Source organism: Cydia splendana, unplaced genomic scaffold (genome assembly GCF_910591565.1).
Source record: "Cydia splendana unplaced genomic scaffold, ilCydSple1.2 scaffold_97_ctg1, whole genome shotgun sequence".
Taxonomy (NCBI): domain Eukaryota; kingdom Metazoa; phylum Arthropoda; class Insecta; order Lepidoptera; family Tortricidae; genus Cydia; species Cydia splendana.
In genome coordinates this window covers 320,810-340,701 of record NW_026946914.1, presented here as the reverse complement: position 1 = coordinate 340,701, position 19,892 = coordinate 320,810, and the positions used below count along the sequence as shown (strand labels likewise).

The window sequence follows — 19,892 nt, the reverse complement described above, 5'->3', positions numbered from 1 at the left end:
CGGTCGATCGCACGTCTTTTTGGGGACGGCTGTGTGTCCAGTGTGTCGCTTTAATGAGGTGCAAGGCCTTTTATTAGACCATCGCCCCTCCAATCTCGACCACTTCCACCTGTTCGTCAGGTGAGGTGGGCTGACCGGTAGTGACGTCACAATTGTTTAATTATTTTAACTAAAGTAAAATTGGGAAGTTCAATCACCTTACTTTTTATAAATGAACACAAGTAAATAAGAATGCGGTATTATTACTCTTATTTTTGGAAAGCCGCTAACACGGCCATACTGACCAGTGGCTCGTGCTCAGAGACACTTAGTGTTCGTATTAATTAAGTTGTAACTAGTAAAAGTACAGATTGATTTAAAACAATTACAACGGCTCATTGAGTTTACTGCTTGATTTGTATGTCAGATACATCAGGTATCATATTGTTATTTTTTTTTTTTTTGAATTATCGATTATTTTAACTTATGTTAACAAAGATTCAACATAATTAATGTTTCTGTCTTATGTACGATCATGATTTTTTCTTATGATTTTAGATTAATGTTACATTTAACTGTAAATGAATTACACTTGGAAATAAAAATTAAATGTATTTTAAACAGTGTAATAAAATTATTGTTTAGTTCCCGCTAACACGGCTATTTATGACTTTTGCTTCGGTCATTCTGACATCAAGTGATAATTCAATAATAGAATTGATCCTAGGGGTTTGAATGTTTTAATTATTTTCAATCCATTTTAATTCACAAGTACTTTAAAAAAGAAATTTACTTGCTTGTACCTTTAAATTAATGTTGGTTTTTTATTTTTAATATTTTTTTGTATGTTTTTATTTTTGCCAAAGGAAAAATGAGTTTACCGACGCTTCGGAAAGGCTCTGGTGGAAAAGAAGCGCCAAGAAAAACCTCCCGGTTGCCTTCTTTTATAATGCATTTAGTTAAGTTTTTATGTACCTAAGTGTAGTTTTTTTGACATCTTTTGTCGGTTAATACCGATTATTACGATTGATTAAATTTGCTGAATTGTAAATCTTGGGTTTAGTTATATTTAGTGACACTACGCAGCATACTTCCTATTTACTAAAGGTAAGTGAAATTCTATTAAAATTTGTTCTTTGGTATCTAAAGTGATTAAATGATCATAATTTGTTTATGGAATTTATTGATTCAATATAACTCATTAATATATGAGAACCAACCATGAAGTTTAACGCTTCTAAACCAAGACTAAGTAAGCATCATAAGCTTTACATAAGATGAGAATACTAAAAAAAACTGTGGTTTAAAGTCTCCACCTCATCCAAAAAGCGTTAATGATCAATTTAAAAAATAAGAAGAGAAACACAACACTACACAATGGATTTGCACGATGGGGTAGTTTAAGTGCTTTTAATTTAATATTATATTATCATAAAAGCTATTTTAAATATTTTCTAATAGAAGCTGTTATTAATTTGTTTAAGTTCAAATTAAAGCTATAGTATTTCTTTGATGTTTGGAATGATAAATTGTTTGTATTATTGTTTATACTATTTAAATTTCTGTACTTTATTTCTTAACTCATATTACACATGAAGACCAAACACGAAGTTGAACCTGTCTTGAACGTTGCTAAACAAAGATTAACTTGAATTTAGGATGAGAAGGATCAATTGATGAGCCGAAACTCGTGCTCGAGTAATCGGTTTAAAAATAAGGAATGCTCAGTTAATTTACCGGCCCAGTTGTTGTACTAAATCTGTATGACCGATCCAAACAAAGGCAGATAAAATAAAGTCTGAGCTTAGGGAACCAGTTAGTTGGACGGCCCAGTCACTGAAGCCCTTCAGATTCGTTACAGCAAGTGGCCGGCAGACTATGGTTCCCATTTATTGAACGGCCCAGTTATTGGATTAATCCCTCTGAACCATCCATATAAGTGGCAACTTTTATCCTTTTAATGGCCCATTTGTTGGAGTAGTCCCTCTGAACCATCCAAACAAGTGGCAACTGTTTATACTTTCAAATCTTTCAATAGCCCAGTTACTAGACTAGATCCTTCTGATGAATCTAAGTAAGTGGCACACACATTACTTAACGTGGTTGTTTTTATAGATAGTTGTTCACGTAGGATCTTAAATTGAATTTGCAAAAATTATACAATAGTAAAAGTTCAAAAAGCGATATTCACTCAATCACTCTGTTCGGATTTTTATCTTGTGTGGAATTTTCATATTTTCATTCATGACTGAATATTACCTATGGCATGCTAAAGGGTTTTTCCAAAAAAAAAAATCATTATGTGGTTGGATTGGTAATAAACGGTATTCTTCATTAAATGGTCTCTACATTTTTTTTTGTAATAAGTATCATTATAGCAAAATATTGGCTGTTTTAAAGAGATGACAATATTGTGGTTTTGTACTTTGTCCTTAATGAATCGATTTATGATTTGTCATTTTGTGTTACCATGTAAAGGACATCTGTCAGATTTGGATTGGCTTCATGATAATTTGTAACTTGATAAGTAACTACTACTATTGTAACTAGTACCTAGTGTAGTTGACTAATACGAGATAAGTAATCATAAATCACAAGTACCTACAACATATCATTATGTCTCCTCTGATCACTTGAATCATTGCTACTTAAATACGTACATACATAACGTTAAGTTTAAACACTCGTAAATTAATGTCTCTTTTGCATCTTTGTATTTAAATCGATTTCCTCCTGTTGTAAATCCTGATGTGTGTTAGAATCCAAAAGCAGGGCGGCGCCACAACAACACGTACTTCTACAACAAAACACAGAAAGCTGAGGCTACTATTTATCACACATGCTATTTCTATTAATAAAATATTAATTATTTGCTTAAGGTACAACTAATTTACATACAAATAAAGTATTATTAATACTGATCATTCTTGTTTTTTTTTTTAATTTTGTTTATATATTTTTATATGAATGAAATGCATAATGATATTCATAACATTGCCATATATTAAAGTAAAAGTATTTGGAGATGATAACTTTTAACAACAGTACAGCTACTTACACCGTGAAATGGATCGTAATTGAGCAAAATAAAATAAGCAGAATTTTGACATTTCTACGTACGTTTTGGTTGTACCGTTTTATTTAAACGTTTGACTTTCAAGCTGTATTCTGATGGATTTTACTGAAAGATATTGATTTACGCGGTATACTAAATGTGCATCAGTTATGTAATTTGATATTATGTTAAGTACTTTTTGTGGATTAATTTTCAAAATTCATACTTAATAAATTGATTCGAAAATATGCGATAAAAATTTGATAATTATGCAACGATTTCGCTCGTAAAGTATGGCGAATTACTAATAAACGTAATATATTAATTCACATAGAATAAATATTTCGTTAGCGTTGTATAGAATAAATGATATTTATTAACAAGAAAATATGTTTAATTTCTTCATCACCCTCATCATAATATCAGCCCTTTATCGCCCACATATTTAATGTATTCTAAAACTGGTTTCGAAATAAATGTTTAAAAGTTGTCCGTTAAATTATCTTAATGTCATTCATAAAAAAAAATCAAAAAGCTTGTAATCACGGTTACAAATAAGATTGAATAGGTATTACTTTACTATTATCATTCAAGTTAGCAATTCTAGGATTATGTGGGTAGATAACTTGTTTGCACTATGTGCCTTCATAATTCCATGTTAAATGTTTACTTAAATGTGAGTGGCTGGCGATGTAGTGATATAAAGTTACATTATCTCATTTTATCATTAGTTCTTGCTTTGTTGTGAAAGATTTTGATTGCTTTTATTACTCGATTACTGTGTGACTTATTGTGTTTATACGGAATTTACAATGCATTACAAGAATAACAACCACTGGCGATGATTTTAGTAAGTTTTCTTTGTATAGATAAGTATTAAGATGTCCCAGTACCATTTTTGTGGTTACTTTAAGTATATTTCATCACAACGCTCATCGCACATGCATTTTTTTTTTTCTAAAATAAATCAATTCAAACTTAAAATTTGTCAAAATGAAAGCGTCTCATCAGATAATATTGTGTACAAAAACATTTACTAAAACGTTGACTAAATGAGTTACTCCTCGTGTCGTAAATTGGCCACCGATAATTGGCAACACGTTGATTTTTATTCGGATGTTGAATTGTGTTTTAATGTATGCAGCAAATATAACTTGTTGCTCATCCAATCTACATGGCGTTTCAGGTTCTCTTGCGCACTTCTGATGTTAGGGCTCGGCTTCCTTTTGAGCGGTAATCGTGGTAACTCGTAGTAGGAAGGCTGAGGTCTTCGTTGTAGAAAAGAAACTTCGTTGTAAAATACTCATATTTATCGTTTATTTATAACTTTACACAGCACACTTTTTAAACTATCAGCACTTTAGTTATTTATAGTAATATTAGTAGCACCATCGTACAATAAATAACAATAATACATTTTTAGGACACTTTTTGTCAGCATAGGCTGTTAAGGTCTTACTCCTAAGGTTGCTCAGATAATAATGGTCGCTTTAATGAGGTGCAAGGCCTTTTATTAGACCATCGCCCCTCCAATCTCGACCACTTCCACCTGTTCGTCAGGTGAGGTGGGCTGACCGGTAGTGACGTCACAATTGTTTAATTATTTTAACTAAAGTAAAATTGGGAAGTTCAATCACCTTACTTTTTATAAATGAACACAAGTAAATAAGAATGCGGTATTATTACTCTTATTTTTGGAAAGCCGCTAACATATATATATATATATATACATATATATATATATAAATACAAGTGTACCCATGTAGTACTCGTATAACTTCAGTAAGCCAAGCCCGAACCCGCGCTAGAAGTATCACCCATAAAAAATGCAATTCATTAATTTATTTTTAGATGTATTCGGAAAATGGATTTTTTTATTACGATTATTTTCAACAAAATCTGTTTACTGCACACATGTACGACTCTAGACTCTTCAGACTCTCAAGACTCTTAGACCCTTTAGACTTTAGACTCTTTAGATTTTATAGACTCTTTAGACTATTTAAACTCTTACAATCTTTAGACTCTAACTTAGACTCTGTAGTCTCCTTAGACTATTTAGATTATTTAGACTATTTAGACTATTTAGACTGTTTAGACTGTTTAGACTGTTTAGACTGTTTAGACTGTTTAGACTGTTTAGACTGTTTAGACTGTTTAGACTGTTTAGACTGTTTAGACTGTTTAGACTGTTTAGACTGTTTAGACTGTTTAGACTGTTTAGACTGTTTAGACTGTTTAGACTGTTTAGACTGTTTAGACTGTTTAGACTGTTTAGACTGTTTAGACTGTTTAGACTGTTTAGACTGTTTAGGGGCCGTTCAAATATTACGTAAGCAGATTTATTACAATTATTTACCCCCCATCCCCCTTGTCAGCAAAAGTAAGCAAAGCTCTTACCCCCTCCCCCCATGCTTACGTAAACGTTTTTCAATTATAAATGTATTTTTTTATATTATAATTATAATGTTATAATTATAATTTTAAAAATAAGAAAATATATTTAGGATAGAGATTAGATTTAACTGATACAGTATTCAACATAGAGTAAGGGACAAAAATATTATAATCTTACGAACATAACAAACTTATTTTAAATTTTTAATACACATATTAAATTCAAATTAACAGTCTTCAGTCCAGGAAACCCGAATCCATGATTCTAAGTTTTCGATGACATTGGATTGCTTGGATTGCTGCTCAGTGTTGTGAGTCTGCTCACTTTCATCTGATTTTGGAATGTCTACGTCGTTCTCATCGAGCCATTCAACATCATGGTGCTCTAAATTTTGAATAATGCACATCATAGTTCATTAGCACGACGAGCAGCGACTCTTACAGGTCTAACTTTCTTATCAGTGTGCGTGTTTACTTTTTTATGGATCTTCTCGATGTGACGATTTAGTGACTTGACGGAAGCATGATAAAGACCACACGTTTTGCATGTTCGACTTGATAGCCTCAATTTTACCGTCGGACAAAAATAATCGTAGGGCATTTGCAGGAAATCTTTGAGTGAAGCACTTAAGCGCAGAGCTAAACTAAATTGACTGGAAGATCAAGAAATTGCCCTCCTTCATCCAAAACCAAGTCATCAACTGTTTGTTTCACTTTTACAGGTGGTGGAAGAAACCTGTTGTCTAGTATAACTTGGATTTGTCTATTTGAAACGACATCTTATTTAAACATTAAACTTTGGCTAATGGAATCAACGGTAACACAAATGTTAACTTGCTTTGCTATGCTTACAATACGTCTACTCGCTATAGTATCCAATTAAACGAAACAATTCACTGACAGAGGAAATTTAGACAGGTGAATAGCGCGCGGTAATTCCCCTACTCGGTTCTAAAGCGAGTGCCTGAACGTATGCATTATTTGCGGGAATCCCCGAAAATGCGTTTCGTTTTCAAGCATAATAGACAATATGAGGGTTGCCATTCATGTAAAAAAGTAAATAACTACCGATGACGTAATCATCATCTAGACTCCCCTACCCCCCATGTCATCCAAAATAAGCAAAACAAAGACCCCCCCGCCCCCCCCATAGTGCTTACGTAATACTTGAACGGCCCCTTAGACTGTTTAGACTGTTTAGATTGTTTAGACTGTTTAGACTGTTTAGACTGTTTAGACTGTTTAGACTGTTTAGACTGTTTAGACTGTTTAGACTGTTTAGACTGTTTAGACTGTTTAGACTGTTTAGACTGTTTAGACTGTTTAGACTGTTTAGACTGTTTAGACTGTTTAGACTGTTTAGACTGTTTAGACTGTTTAGACTGTTTAGACTGTTTAGACTGTTTAGACTGTTTAGACTGTTTAGACTGTTTAGACTGTTTAGACTGTTTAGACTGTTTAGACTGTTTAGACTGTTTAGACTGTTTAGACTGTTTAGACTGTTTAGACTGTTTAGACTGTTTAGACTGTTTAGACTGTTTAGACTGTTTAGACTGTTTAGACTGTTTAGACTGTTTAGACTGTTTAGACTGTTTAGACTGTTTAGACTGTTTAGACTGTTTAGACTGTTTAGACTGTTTAGACTGTTTAGACTGTTTAGACTGTTTAGACTGTTTAGACTGTTTAGACTGTTTAGACTGTTTAGACTGTTTAGACTGTTTAGACTGTTTAGACTGTTTAGACTGTTTAGACTGTTTAGACTGTTTAGACTATTTAGACTTGTTTGAGCCTTTTGGGCTATTGAAATAAAACTATTCATTAAAAATAACTACCATTCTTTTAATGGTGAAAAATGTACAATACAAGGTTCTTTAATTATAATTGTCTAGGACACGCGCGTTCTGATCGGTGATTAGATTGCAAGATAGAGATGAGAGTGGTCCGCTGCCTGGGGATGAGTCTTATAGGCGAAACATGGCATCTAGCATCGCACTTTCTGATTGGCCGCTGATCTCGCCGTACATTGTTGGCATCTTGGGCTGCATCTCCACACATCATTGGTTGGTTCGAAGCTGGCTGGGTTGCCAGAGCGCTAACATACTCCGGGGCGCTGAAAGATCCCCTTTCAGGACTCTCTATGTTGTACAGGTAGAGGCATATTCGGTTGAGTGCTCGCTTGACTATCCCTCTAGCGGTATTGATGTCTGCTACGCGCGGCACTCCATCCTTTCCATTATGTAATTTGACGACTCTGCCCATGCGCCATAGCAAGGGCGGCAAGCCTTCCTCCTTTATAAGTACGAGCTCCCCGAGTTGTAGATCGCGTTGCCTCTCGCGCCATTTGTAGCGTTGTTGCTGTAGGGACACGAACTCTGCCGACCAGCGCTTCCAGAAGTGTTGCCGTAGTTGCTCTAGCCTCAGGAAACGGTCCAGGCGGTTCGGGTTCCGGTCTTGCAGTGGCGGTGCAGGCAGCGACGTGAGCGGCCTAAAAATGAGAAAGTGCCCGGGAGTAAGGGGGTAAAAGTCATTAGGGGAGGAGGAGAGTGGACAGAGAGGCCTACTGTTCAAAATTGCTTCCACTTGGCTAAAAAGAGATGAAAGCTCTTCAAAGGTAAGGTGTGTATTGCCCAAAACTCGTTTGAGGTGAAATTTGGCGCTTTTAATGCCGGCCTCCGCGTAGCCGTTGAAGTTAGGAGCATAAGCTGGCGCGAATTTAAATTTTGTACCTTGACTAGCTGCAAAATCTGATATATCGTTTTCATGTAACTTAAAAAAAACATTTATCTCTTTAGCTGCAGCTACAAAGCTTCTGCCATTATCACAAAACAGCTCCGCAGGTTTGCCGCGCCTGGCGATAAATCTGCGGAGTGCCAGCACAAATGCGTCTTTAGACAAGTCGCTCACAGCTTCTAAATGGACACATTTATATCTTAAGCATATAAATAGACACAGATAACATTTAGTGATTTTACATCCACGTCCACGGCGATCTGTTATTAAATAAGGACAGGCTAAGTCTACAGCTGTTGACGTGAATGGAAAATCAGCCTTTATGCGCTGCGCTGGTAAATTGCCCATTATATTTTTTAAAGTTTGGCCATTCGCGATTCTTTTACAAGTGACACAATTGTGGGCCGTGCTCTTTGCGAGGTTTCTGCCCCCGACAGGCCATATCAAGTCCCGTACTGAGCATGGCAATAGCTGTGGCCCTGCATGTAAGAGACGTATGTGTTCATGTGTAAAAATGAGTTTGGTTAGTGTGTGTTTAGCACGTAATAACATAGGATGCTTCTGTTCGTAGCTACAATCTGAAGCATCTAGCCTTCCCCCGACTCGCAAGAGACCTTGCGAGTCCAAAAATGGGTTCAGAGTTATAATGTGTGATTTAGGACTCAACCTGTGATGTGACCTTTGCGCATCGTTTCAAGCTCAGAAGCAAATGACTGCTTTTGTGCAATTTTAACTAAAGTATGTAAAGAGTCTGTAAGCTCTTGCGGCGATAGTGAGCCGGTTAGTTTAGGCAAGCTAGGCTTACAGTTATTTATGAAACGACGCACATAAGCCACAGTATGTTGTAGCCTTTTATATTTTGAAAATCTATTAAAGTCTATGACAGATGGTGCATCGTTTGTGCTTGTAAGCATAGACATTACCTTGATTTCAGGCAGGAGCTCCGGCTCTACAGAATTTAGCTCTGGCCATTCAGTTTCAGGCTTTAATAGAAACTCGGGGCCCCTCCACCACAGAGCGTTTCCAGAGACATGCTGTGGATCCACACCACGTGTTGCAAGATTACTTGGATTTTCTTTTGTAGGTACATGTCTCCAGGTGGCTCCGGGAGTGAGACTGACTATAGCGGCTACTCTGTTTGCTACAAATGTTTTAAGTTTCGATATGTCTGTCTTTAGCCAAGCCAGGCAACAGCTAGAGTCAGTCCAAAATATAGTGCGAGAGACAGGACGCCTCCATGCTCTTACTACGGCTGCATATGTTTGTGCTGCTAACAAGCACCCGGCTAATTCCAATCTTGGTATACTTGTACGCCGGATTGGAGCTATTCTGTCCCTCGCACACAGCAGGTGGACTTGTTGTTCACCCGAGTTAGAAATGGTTTTTACATAAATGCAGGCTGCATATGCAGTCTCTGCAGCGTCAGAAAAGCAATGTAGTTCTATTGTAGAGGGCGGCTCGCACAATACATATCTAGGTATACTGAGTTCTTTAATGTGATGCAAATTTTTAATAAATCGCGACCAGATTCGCTGTATTTCAGGCGAAACTGGCTCGTCCCAAGATTTGCCTTCTTTCCACAAAGTTTGAATTAATATTTTAGGTTTGACTGTGCACAGGCTTAAAAGATCTAAGGGATCAAATACTTGGAACGTTTTAGACAAAATTATTCTTTTTGTAAGTGTTTCATCAGAGTGATCATTTTTAATTGAAAAATTTAATATATCTTGGCTGGGTTGCCACCCTAGTCCAAGTGTTTGACAAGCTTGACTCAAAGCTAGATGATCATCTTGATTAATGAAATCAGACTTTAATAACGCGTTTGAATTTGAGCGGTATTTACGCAAATTGAAGCAGCCAGAGGCTAAAGCCCGTGAGACGCCGGCCTGTATATGAAGCAGCTCTGGTTCAGAGTCTGCACCTGTTAGTAAGTCATCACAGTAAAAATCATTTTGTATTATGGTCCTAACCAAAGGATCCTTGCTCTCAGCCCCTAACTGCCACAGACAGCGAGCCGCTAGCCAGCTCGCTGACGCAAAGCCATACGTAACAGTATTTAAAGTGAGAGAGCGTATAGGTAGGTGCTCGTCTTCGCGCCATAGAATCACTTGTAGGTTTCTGTCCATTTCATTCATTAAAATTTGCCTGTACTGTTTTTCTATGTCACCAGAGAGCACGTACCTGTACTGACGGAATCTAAGCAATATGTCAAACAGGGAGTTTTGTATATTTGGCCCTACCAACTGGATATCATTGATAGAGTAACCAGAGGTAGTTGGACAACTAGCGTTGAACACAGTTCTTAATCTAGTAGATTCACTTTCCTTCATCACGGTTTGATGAGGTAGGTGGTTCGCTGTGTAACATTGCCTAGACTCCGACAGATGCCCTAAGTCTTTATATTCATTTATAAAATCAACGTACATTGATTTAATTTCAGGTTGTTTACTAAAGCGCTTTTCTAAATTAAATAAGCGCTTCTTAGCTATGTTAAGTGTGTTGCCTAGGCAGTCTGGTGTGTCTTTTAAAGGTAAACGCACTACAAACCTGCCGTCAGATTGGCGATAGGTATTTTCAACAAAGTGTTTTTCTATGGGGTGAGACTCGAACTCACTCCCATTTTTGATGGAGTCTGCGTCTGACGGCAGCTCCTCTGTCTCCCAAAACTTTGTCATTTGGGCCGACAGATCAGTTAAACAAAGATGGCTACGTGTGGTTTCCGAATTGACATGTGTAGTGGCTCCCTCTACCGGGCCCGCTACCAGCCACCCAAGTTTAGATGGGATTAGGAAGGTGCGCTGGCTCGTTGGCATTGATTTTGCAGCACCTGTTACGATTGACCAAAACATTTCCACTCCCAATAGCATATCAATTTGGGATGGGACATTAAAAGTTGGATCTGCAAGTTGCATAGAAGCAGGTAATTTAAGGTGACTAACGTCAACATATTTAATTGGGAAGTGATCAGTTATTTGGTCTAAAACTAGAAAGTCTAGATTGGCATTGAAATCGCTTATTTTAGATTTAATATGAGCTGCACAACGTACAGGCTTATAGGTCAGAGGCGTGTTTCCTATTCCTGTAAAATTTGAGGCAGTTAGAGGCTGAAGATCAAGTTGCAAACGTTGTCTTAATGCTTCAGTAAGATAATTCGACTGTGAGCAGCTATCTAGGAGACACTTCACAGTTTCCTTTTTATTGTTGAAAGGGTTAACTATTTCAATTAGAGCTGTTGAGAGCAATGCTTCACTATTGGTAAGCAAAGTATTAGCAGTGAAGGTGTGAGACACCTCTGCACTGTCAGAAGTTGGCATAGTGGAGGAGCATGCGACATTAACCCTAGTACTATCGGTTGGCTGGACTGTCTGTTCCATGTTAGCTCCACTAGAAGAAGTGTTATTTGTTGTGGTGTGTAGGTATGTGTTGTGACGTCTTTTACATACGCGGCAGCCATTTAACTTGCATGCTCGGGTCTCGTGGTCCGGTCGGAGGCAGACATGGCACACGACGCACGGCCGACCCTTGTTGTCACTTTGTTTCTCTGAAATCATGAAGGTTTTTATGTTTTTATCATGTTTAAATGAAGTTTTATTAGCCACAGGCTCTGGCTTGTGGTTAGTTTGTGTGTTAGTTCTTTGATTCTTGTGGTTGTTTAATGTAGCGCAGATACTTTAAACTTCTATCTCCACTCAATTGGCCGTTGGGTGAGAATCCTCTACGATGAGCGTTTGTCATGTCTAAAATCTTATTGTAATCCTCTACATCCTTTTTCATAATTATATTATTGTTTGGTACTCGTTTAAAGACAAGTTCCAACAGTCCAGGAGTCATGTTGAATCGTGCATCTTTAACATATGTCATCAATGATGTTAACTCGACTATTACCAATATGCATTTTATCATCCTCGAGATAAACACCAAATGGTATTTTTGGTGTTTTAACAAAATGTTTAATATATTTATTTTGTAAATCATCAATACTACTATCACCAACGCCACCTTCATCAAGTTCAAGAGCCGACTTCATATCGTCATCATCGCTAGGCTCTTCATCTCCCCCTGTTTTTCTTTCATCATCTTCATCATCATCATCAGAATCTTTAGAATCATCATCATCATTATCAAACTGGTGTGTTTTTGTTGTAGGATTATTACTCCACTTGATCAATTTACTATTGGGTTCTTCGGTTTTGATCAGATATTTCCTTTTACGTGAACGTTGTGGCAATGGTGTGGAGGTTTTTATCAAGGGGGGATGAGGTTTATTCATAATTGCTGGTTTAGCATTATCATCATCATCATCATCACGATTCTTATTACCCTTGGATTCCAAAGCTTTATTCATTAAAACATTGAGCGGCTTTGTGATTGGTTCAAAGGTTTGCGCTAGCGAAGTGTCAAGCGATGTCTTATCTGCTCGCAACGCTTTAACTTTTCTCTTTACACTCTCAATGGAATCTACGAGTTTCCGTTTCACCTTTTTATTTCCAAACATGTTTGCTTTTTTTTTTAGATAAAGAGGTTGTTCCTCAGTAGCTGACAACACAAAACTGATGATAAACCGGAGATGACACTAAATTTTATACAATAATGTAAACGTCAAATCCTTTACGATATCGACCCTTGTTAATGTCTCTCTCCTTGTCGATTGTTAAAAAAGTGTACTTTTTCTGCCAACACTCGCGACAAATTTCCTTAAACTTTTCCCAACTCATATCGGTGTTCACGTGATCGTCGTAGGCATGTTTTAAATTCAACTCGTCCTGTTTGAATAGCAATATAAGATTGGCATTGTCACGTACCAACTGTTTAGGTATCCTACTATATGTCTGGCACAAGTAGAAACAATCTAACCAACGATGCCGGCCCATTGCAAAGTACTGACGAATAGCATCTTGATCTTCCAAAGCCACATCATCAAATACAATGACGCTGTCCTCGGCGGCTTCTTCCGGTGGGACGACTTGACTCTTATCACTGTACGTGTGAAACGGAATGTCACCCGCTTGCTCTAAAACTTCACTCAGAAACTTGTATTTGGGTTGATTCAATGATTTCGAATAAAGATAAACATTATGAAACTTTACACCGTTCGGATGTAAGAGTAGAGACAGCAGAACATTTGTCTTGCCACAGTTGGAAGGCCCACAGATGAGACATCTAATGTTATTCGCCAGTAACGAGCCATGTTTAAAGGAGCGATGAGTCATTGTTGGGTTCACATTATCAACTAGCACAGCGCTCCAATCTTTAATAGCGAGCGACGTGTTTTGTTTTTTAAGCTTCATTTCACTGTGACATATCAAATCATTAGGACGTGTATTTTATACTCACACATGGACACACACACACACACACACATTTTAAAAGTTTAAATAGAGATATATATAGGCATATTTTATACTCACGTACACAGTCAAGTATAGGTACTTGAGATGATAACACACATTGGCGGGGTTAGTGTTAAACATAATCCCAAACTACATAGACGTAGGCATCAACCTTACAGAAGCGGCGCTGGTATTATAAATAGTTTAATTAATAATCTACCATTCGAAGCGCACATACCTGGTTACAATTATTGCGGTCCGGGTACTAGATTGAAGGAGAGATAGGCTCGCAATGATCCCGGTGTGAATCCGCTCGACGAAGCTTGTAAATTACACGATATTGCATACTCGCGTGACAACACATTGGAGGGACGTCATCAAACAGATTTACGATTGGCCAAAGCTGCTGAAAATCGTTGGCGTGGCAAAAATTCAATTGGTGAACGTATTGCCGCGTTAGCGGTAGATAAGATTATGAAATATAAAGTTAAACACGGTATGGGCATGATTCCCATATCAAAAGTCATAAAAGCAAGTCGTGATGCTGTAAAAAAACACATTGCGAAAAAGAAGGATACAACTACTAATACACTACTCAAAGTGGGCGTAAAAGCGGCAAAACATTTTGTTAAAGGGAAAATTGTCAAGGGACATCAGAAACAGCGAGTCATCCCAATACCTAAGAGAGGCGGTTTCCTACCGGCTTTGATACCGCTACTGGGTGCTTTAGCTGCCACTGGAACTTTGGCCGGTGGTGTTACCACTGCTGCTAAAAATATTTATGAAATGGTAAAGAATAGAAATAATACTGATACCGAAGGCAAGATTGTAGGTAGAGGTTTATATTTAGCACCTTATAAACGTGGAATGGGGCTCTACATTACACCGGCTAATGAAGCAGAAGCGGCAGCAGTTGCAGCAACTGCAAAACTGATGAAGAAAAAAAAAACAAGAAATTAATTTTACCTCCAATGGGCAAAGCTCTCACCGATTTGGACATTGTGAGATTTGCACGTAGAGAGAAAATCCCCTACTTTAGAGGTGTTTTCATGCGAGATAATCTCCCAAAGAAACCTCACTATTATGAAACTGGTATCATCAATTTAGACTCTCAGCGGGGTGAAGGTACGCATTGGTGTGCCTATGCGAAAAAGGGTGATTATTGTCTATATTTTGATAGCTTTGGTGATTTGAGATCACCTCGAGAGTTTATTGATTATATAAACGGCGCCGCAAATACCAAACTACAGCGCAACATGCGAATAGAGTATAATTACAATCGCCTACAGAAATTTAATACTGTAAATTGTGGACACTTGTGTTTGGATTTCCTATGTACTAATTGCTAAGCGTTTGTTTTAAATAAATATCACGAGCATTACATGTGTAGTTTCATTCTTACATTAAACGCCTACCCATCAGCAGCAGCAGGTATAATGTCCATGACATCATTCACAATTAGTCTGAGCGGTAACGAGTCTGTGTTGAATGTAGACTTTCAACCGGCTCTAGAATTGGACAATGATGGTTTTTACGAGTGTGCTCTCGTGTACTTTAAGACTTTCAACACTATTCCCAATGTTGATAAGAGCAATAATCTGTTTCACTATGGGGATGATGTAATCGCGATTCCTGAAGGTTCATACGAGCTCTCCAGTATAAATTATAATACACCTCTTGAAGGAGGAAATGACAAAGAGGGCCAAAGGGCCAGAGGGTGAAGGAATGGCGGTGGCAGATATCTTTGTAAACAACAATACCTCCAAGTGTATGATATCCTCGCCAAAGTATGACATTCACTTTGACAAACCAAACAGCATAGGGTCATTGTTTGGTTATTCACCGAAAAAGCTTAAAGCAAACACATCACATTGGTCGGATAAAACAATCAACATAATCATTACAAACACTATAATAATAGAGTGCAATATTGTGGAGGGCTCATTCGTAAACAACAAGCCGTCACATGTTTTACACGAGTTTTCACCTGACGTCCCGCCCGGCTATCAAATTATTGAACAACCTACCAACATTATATATCTACCGGTCAAGAAGAGTAACAATCGCATACAAAACATTGAATTGCGCATTCTAAACGAGCACGGTAACACGGTGAATTTCCGAGGTGAAAGCATTGCACTTCGTTTACATATTCGTAAAAAGTAAAAAAAGAAATGATTATTCATAACAATAAAAGCCTTGGTAACATCACCTCTACAATTAGTCGAGATCTTGCTCTCGTTGGGGCAAGTACTACTCGTCGTCGTCATCGTCGTATTAACAACGAGAGACAGCGCCAGTCACTACAACAACCAAAGAAATTGACTAGAGAAAATAGTGCATTTTTACAGAGTATCGGTTTTAAAGTATGTCCTCGTCATCTATATTAGACATTGGTGAGAAGGTGTTATTCGATGATAGAATAGAAAGTATTGAATTTCACCCGTACACTCCGTATAATGACTCTTTCAAAAATAACGACAACATCCACATATGCATCAACCGGCAAGATCTAATCCTACTACCGAGTCAGAGTCAAATATTAGTGGAAGGCACAGTGGAGAAAGGATGTCTACTGGTCAACAACGGTGCTGCATTTTTATTTCAAGACATTCGTTATGAATTGAACGGTGTGGAGATTGATCGAGCGAGAAACTGCGGTATCACGTCCACCATTAAGGGACTAGTCTCATACACCAAGGAAATGGACCATAGTCTTCAGACAGCGGGGTGGGAAGTCGGTGCCAAAAAATACATGACAAGTTTACTATAACTATACCACTATCCCATTTCTTGGGTTTCGCCGAGGACTATAAAAAGGTTATTATGAATGGGAAACACGAGTTGATATTAAATCGCGCCAGTACAGATGTAAACTGTTTAGATTTAGCACCCGTTGATGCGGACAAGGTACCGCAACCGCCGATTCCAAATGGTGAGATTGAAATTAGTCGTGTCACATGGAGGATGCCAGTCATAAAAGTATCTGATAAGGAGAAACTGCGTTTAATGTCGTATGTTGAGAGGAGCATACCGGTTCAGATAGCGTTCCGTACATGGGAACTGTACGAATATCCCATACTACCTGCCTCACAACGTCATATTTGGTGCATCAAGACTAGCACTCAGCTGGAGAAACCTCGCTACCTCATTGTTGGTTTCCAAACGGATCGTAGAAATGACAAGACCAAAGATATGAGCATATTCGACCACTGTAATCTTACCAATTGCAGGGTGTATTTGAACGCACAGTATTATCCATACGATCCCTTTTCGGCCGAATTTAAAACCAACAACTATGCGCTCTTATATGACGCATTTACCAATTTCCAACGGTCGTACTACAACCGTGATCATACCAGCCCTCAAGTGAATTATGCTCATTACAAGACACAGTCTCCATTAATAGTCATCGACGCGTCAAGACAGTGTGACAGCTACAACTCGGGAGCTGGTGCTATTGATATTAAATTGGAAATGGAGTTTAAGGAGAATATGCCTTCTAACACCACGGCATACTGTCTAATTATCAACGATTCACTGTTTGAGTACAACGCTCTCACTAGTACCACACGTAAAATAATTCAGTAGACCATTGACCGTCCTCACTTGTAAACGTGCCTTGGAGCTTTTTTAATTAAAAATGAATTATTCAAATATTTTTTCACCTTCTTACACACCGTCGATTGATTGTTCCGGCGGTGATGGTCCCGATTGCTGTGAGCTGAGCAAGAGTGTCTACAATCTCAAACGCTGTCCTGCTGGTGCAAGTGCTCTGATTGAAAATATCCATGTATACTTGAAGTTCCAGTTTAATCAGACTAGATGCCTGTGTCAGTTTTAATGGACGATATGAACTCACCTGTGAAGAATGGAATGCAATGTTTGCGGAAAAAGTTGAAGTCATTGGAAACTTCTTTCATAACCCAATGAGTGTTTCACCAGAGCTGATTCAGTGCGATCGTCTTCGGATGTGTATCTCCAGTACCGTTACTTTTACTCACCTGTGACGACGACAACGAACCCATGACAAACTCACACCCCTTGGTGATTAACCACATGGAATGGAGCCATATCGAACATGTCGTGGAGTGTATTAACGCACGTATCGGATACTTGAACAAAATAAAGTCTACCTACGAAAACCGTCTCAACTTTTTCAAGAAACATTTCAAGATATATCACCCCGTAAATATTCAACAGGCACGCAATATTATAGGTAGTTTGTGCAATGTCAACGATATTGTCGACTCTGAAATCAAGTGTTATGCCGCCGATATTTTGTGTAATACCTATATTTTTCATTAATTGGTTAAAGTATGATGATGATGAATATAAAAAAAATAACAATACCTAACCTATTTTTTATTTTAACACAATATAAACCCCTACATGTAGTAATAATTGAATCTCGCGATCTACTCGAACATCGGATTAATAAATAATATGCATTAATTTACTTACCCGCGGGGAATTCCCCGAAACACGTGCAAATTCCACAACATTACATTAGGTATATGCGTGACGGTGTCTCGCCAGTAAGTCTAGACGGCCGAGGCGACGGCGGAGCGGGCGAGAGAAGAATTTCCCTCGCCCCCTCCGCCGCGCACCGCAGACTCACGCGCTGCAAGGCTGACGCAACTGGCTCAGTTGCACGTGGCTCGCCGCACAGCCCACCCGTTCCCGTCGTCTGAGCGCGTTCGTGAATTAAATCATCACCATGGCGCTGTTACTTCACTGCGACTTTTATCACGAAGACGTATTATCAAATCAATTAATACTTCACTCGGAAAGTGAGCGTCATAATCTGCTGTATGAGCAAGAAAAGTCGGACGATTGTGCTGTTTACATTGTGGAAAGTGCATTTAAATGTAGGATTGTCAGTTACCGAATTAATGGGAGTGCAGACATTTTGGATCCTAAATTGTATTTGCTGAGTATTGGAGAAAAGCTTGAAAAGGTGATCAACATTGAATTAGAAAGACATAAAAATGTAAAAATAAATGTGGAACTTTTTGGTACTTTTATGAAAACCAATACTGAAGGTGAAGTGATACGTGATCTAAAGTCCTTCAACACTAAAAACGTGGTTATGCTTAAAGAGAGTATGGATTTTCCATCGTACTTTGAACAAATATCCATGTCTATTTCTAAGAAATGTGAAGATTTTACAGAGCGCGACAGCGGTTGGGCGCTCGAGAAAATTGAGTATCTTAATGTGAACATTAATAAATACCAACCACTCAAAGGATCAACATATATACCGCTCCCGCCCGAGGTGCGTGCGAAGAAGGCATGTGTTAACGTGAAAAACAGTGATGACAAGTGTTTTTTCTGGGCTGTCATTAGTGCGCTCTATCCCGCCGATAACCATAGTGATCGTATTTCATCGTACCCACATTATACGGACATTTTAAATGTGACAGATATAAAACATCCAGTTTGTATTTCAGACATTAAGAAATTTGAAAAATTAAATAAAATGAGTGTTAATGTTTATGGAATAGATGAGCAAAGGAATGATAGGGGCCTGACTATTGTACCTCTACGTATTTCGAAAATATCACTCGAAAACCATGTAAATTTGCCTTATTTTGAGAGGGGTCATATTTCACATTATTGTTGGATTAAGAACTTGTCTCGTTTGGTGAGTTCGCAAATTAGTAAGCATGGAAAAGCTACATGGATATGTGATGGGTGTTTACACCCCTTTGCAAATAAAAATAAACTGGGCCAACACCGAGCAATTGGTTGCGGGGAGATACTTGTCGAGCTACCCGAGCAAAATGATAAATACCTACATTTCAAAAATTATAAAAATAAAATGAAATGAAGCGCTGGTGGCCTAGCGGTAAGAGCGTGCGACTTTCAATCCGGAGGTCGTGGGTTCAAACCCCGGCTCGTACCAATGAGTTTTTCGGAACTTATGTACGAAATATCATTGATATTTACCAGTTGCTTTTCGGTGAAGGAAAACATCGTGAGGAAACCGGACTAATCCCAATAAGGCTTAGTTTCCCCTCTGGGTTGAAAGGTCAGATGGCAGTCGCTTTCGTAAAAACTAGTGCCTTCGTCAATTCTTGGGATTAGTTGTTAAGCGGACCCCAGGCTCCCATGAGCCGTGGCAAAATGCCGGGATAACGCGAGGAAGAAGGAAGGATAAAAATAAAATGAAAATACCATTTGTAGTTTATGGTGACTTTGAATCGATTCTAGTTCCGTTGGATAGTGAAAAGTCTACAAATGCTACTTATAACACCCATAAACATGTGCCATGTAGTTTTTCCTATTATATTCATTGTGATTATGATAGTAATTTATCAAAATTTGTCATATATCGTGGTGAAGATTGTGTGGAGAAATTTATACAGAGCATTCGTAAAGACGCTGACAGAATTATA

General features: G+C 38.0%; 2 protein-coding genes across 2 annotated transcripts; one reads left to right on the top strand and one right to left on the bottom strand.

Annotated features, from left to right (window-relative positions):
• Positions 1–7,306: 7,306 nt before the first annotated feature.
• LOC134805980 (uncharacterized) lies at positions 7,307–8,513 on the bottom strand. Its single transcript, XM_063779154.1, has one exon. The coding sequence runs from the start codon at positions 8,507–8,509 to the stop codon at positions 7,307–7,309; it is 1,203 nt and encodes a 400-aa protein (XP_063635224.1). The 5' UTR covers positions 8,510–8,513.
• Positions 8,514–16,458: 7,945 nt separating this feature from the next.
• LOC134805979 (uncharacterized) lies at positions 16,459–18,185 on the top strand. Its single transcript, XM_063779153.1, has 2 exons — positions 16,459–17,056; positions 18,031–18,185. Exons 1-2 carry the CDS (start codon positions 16,459–16,461, stop codon positions 18,183–18,185), a joined length of 753 nt encoding a protein of 250 aa, XP_063635223.1.
• Positions 18,186–19,892: the final 1,707 nt, after the last annotated feature.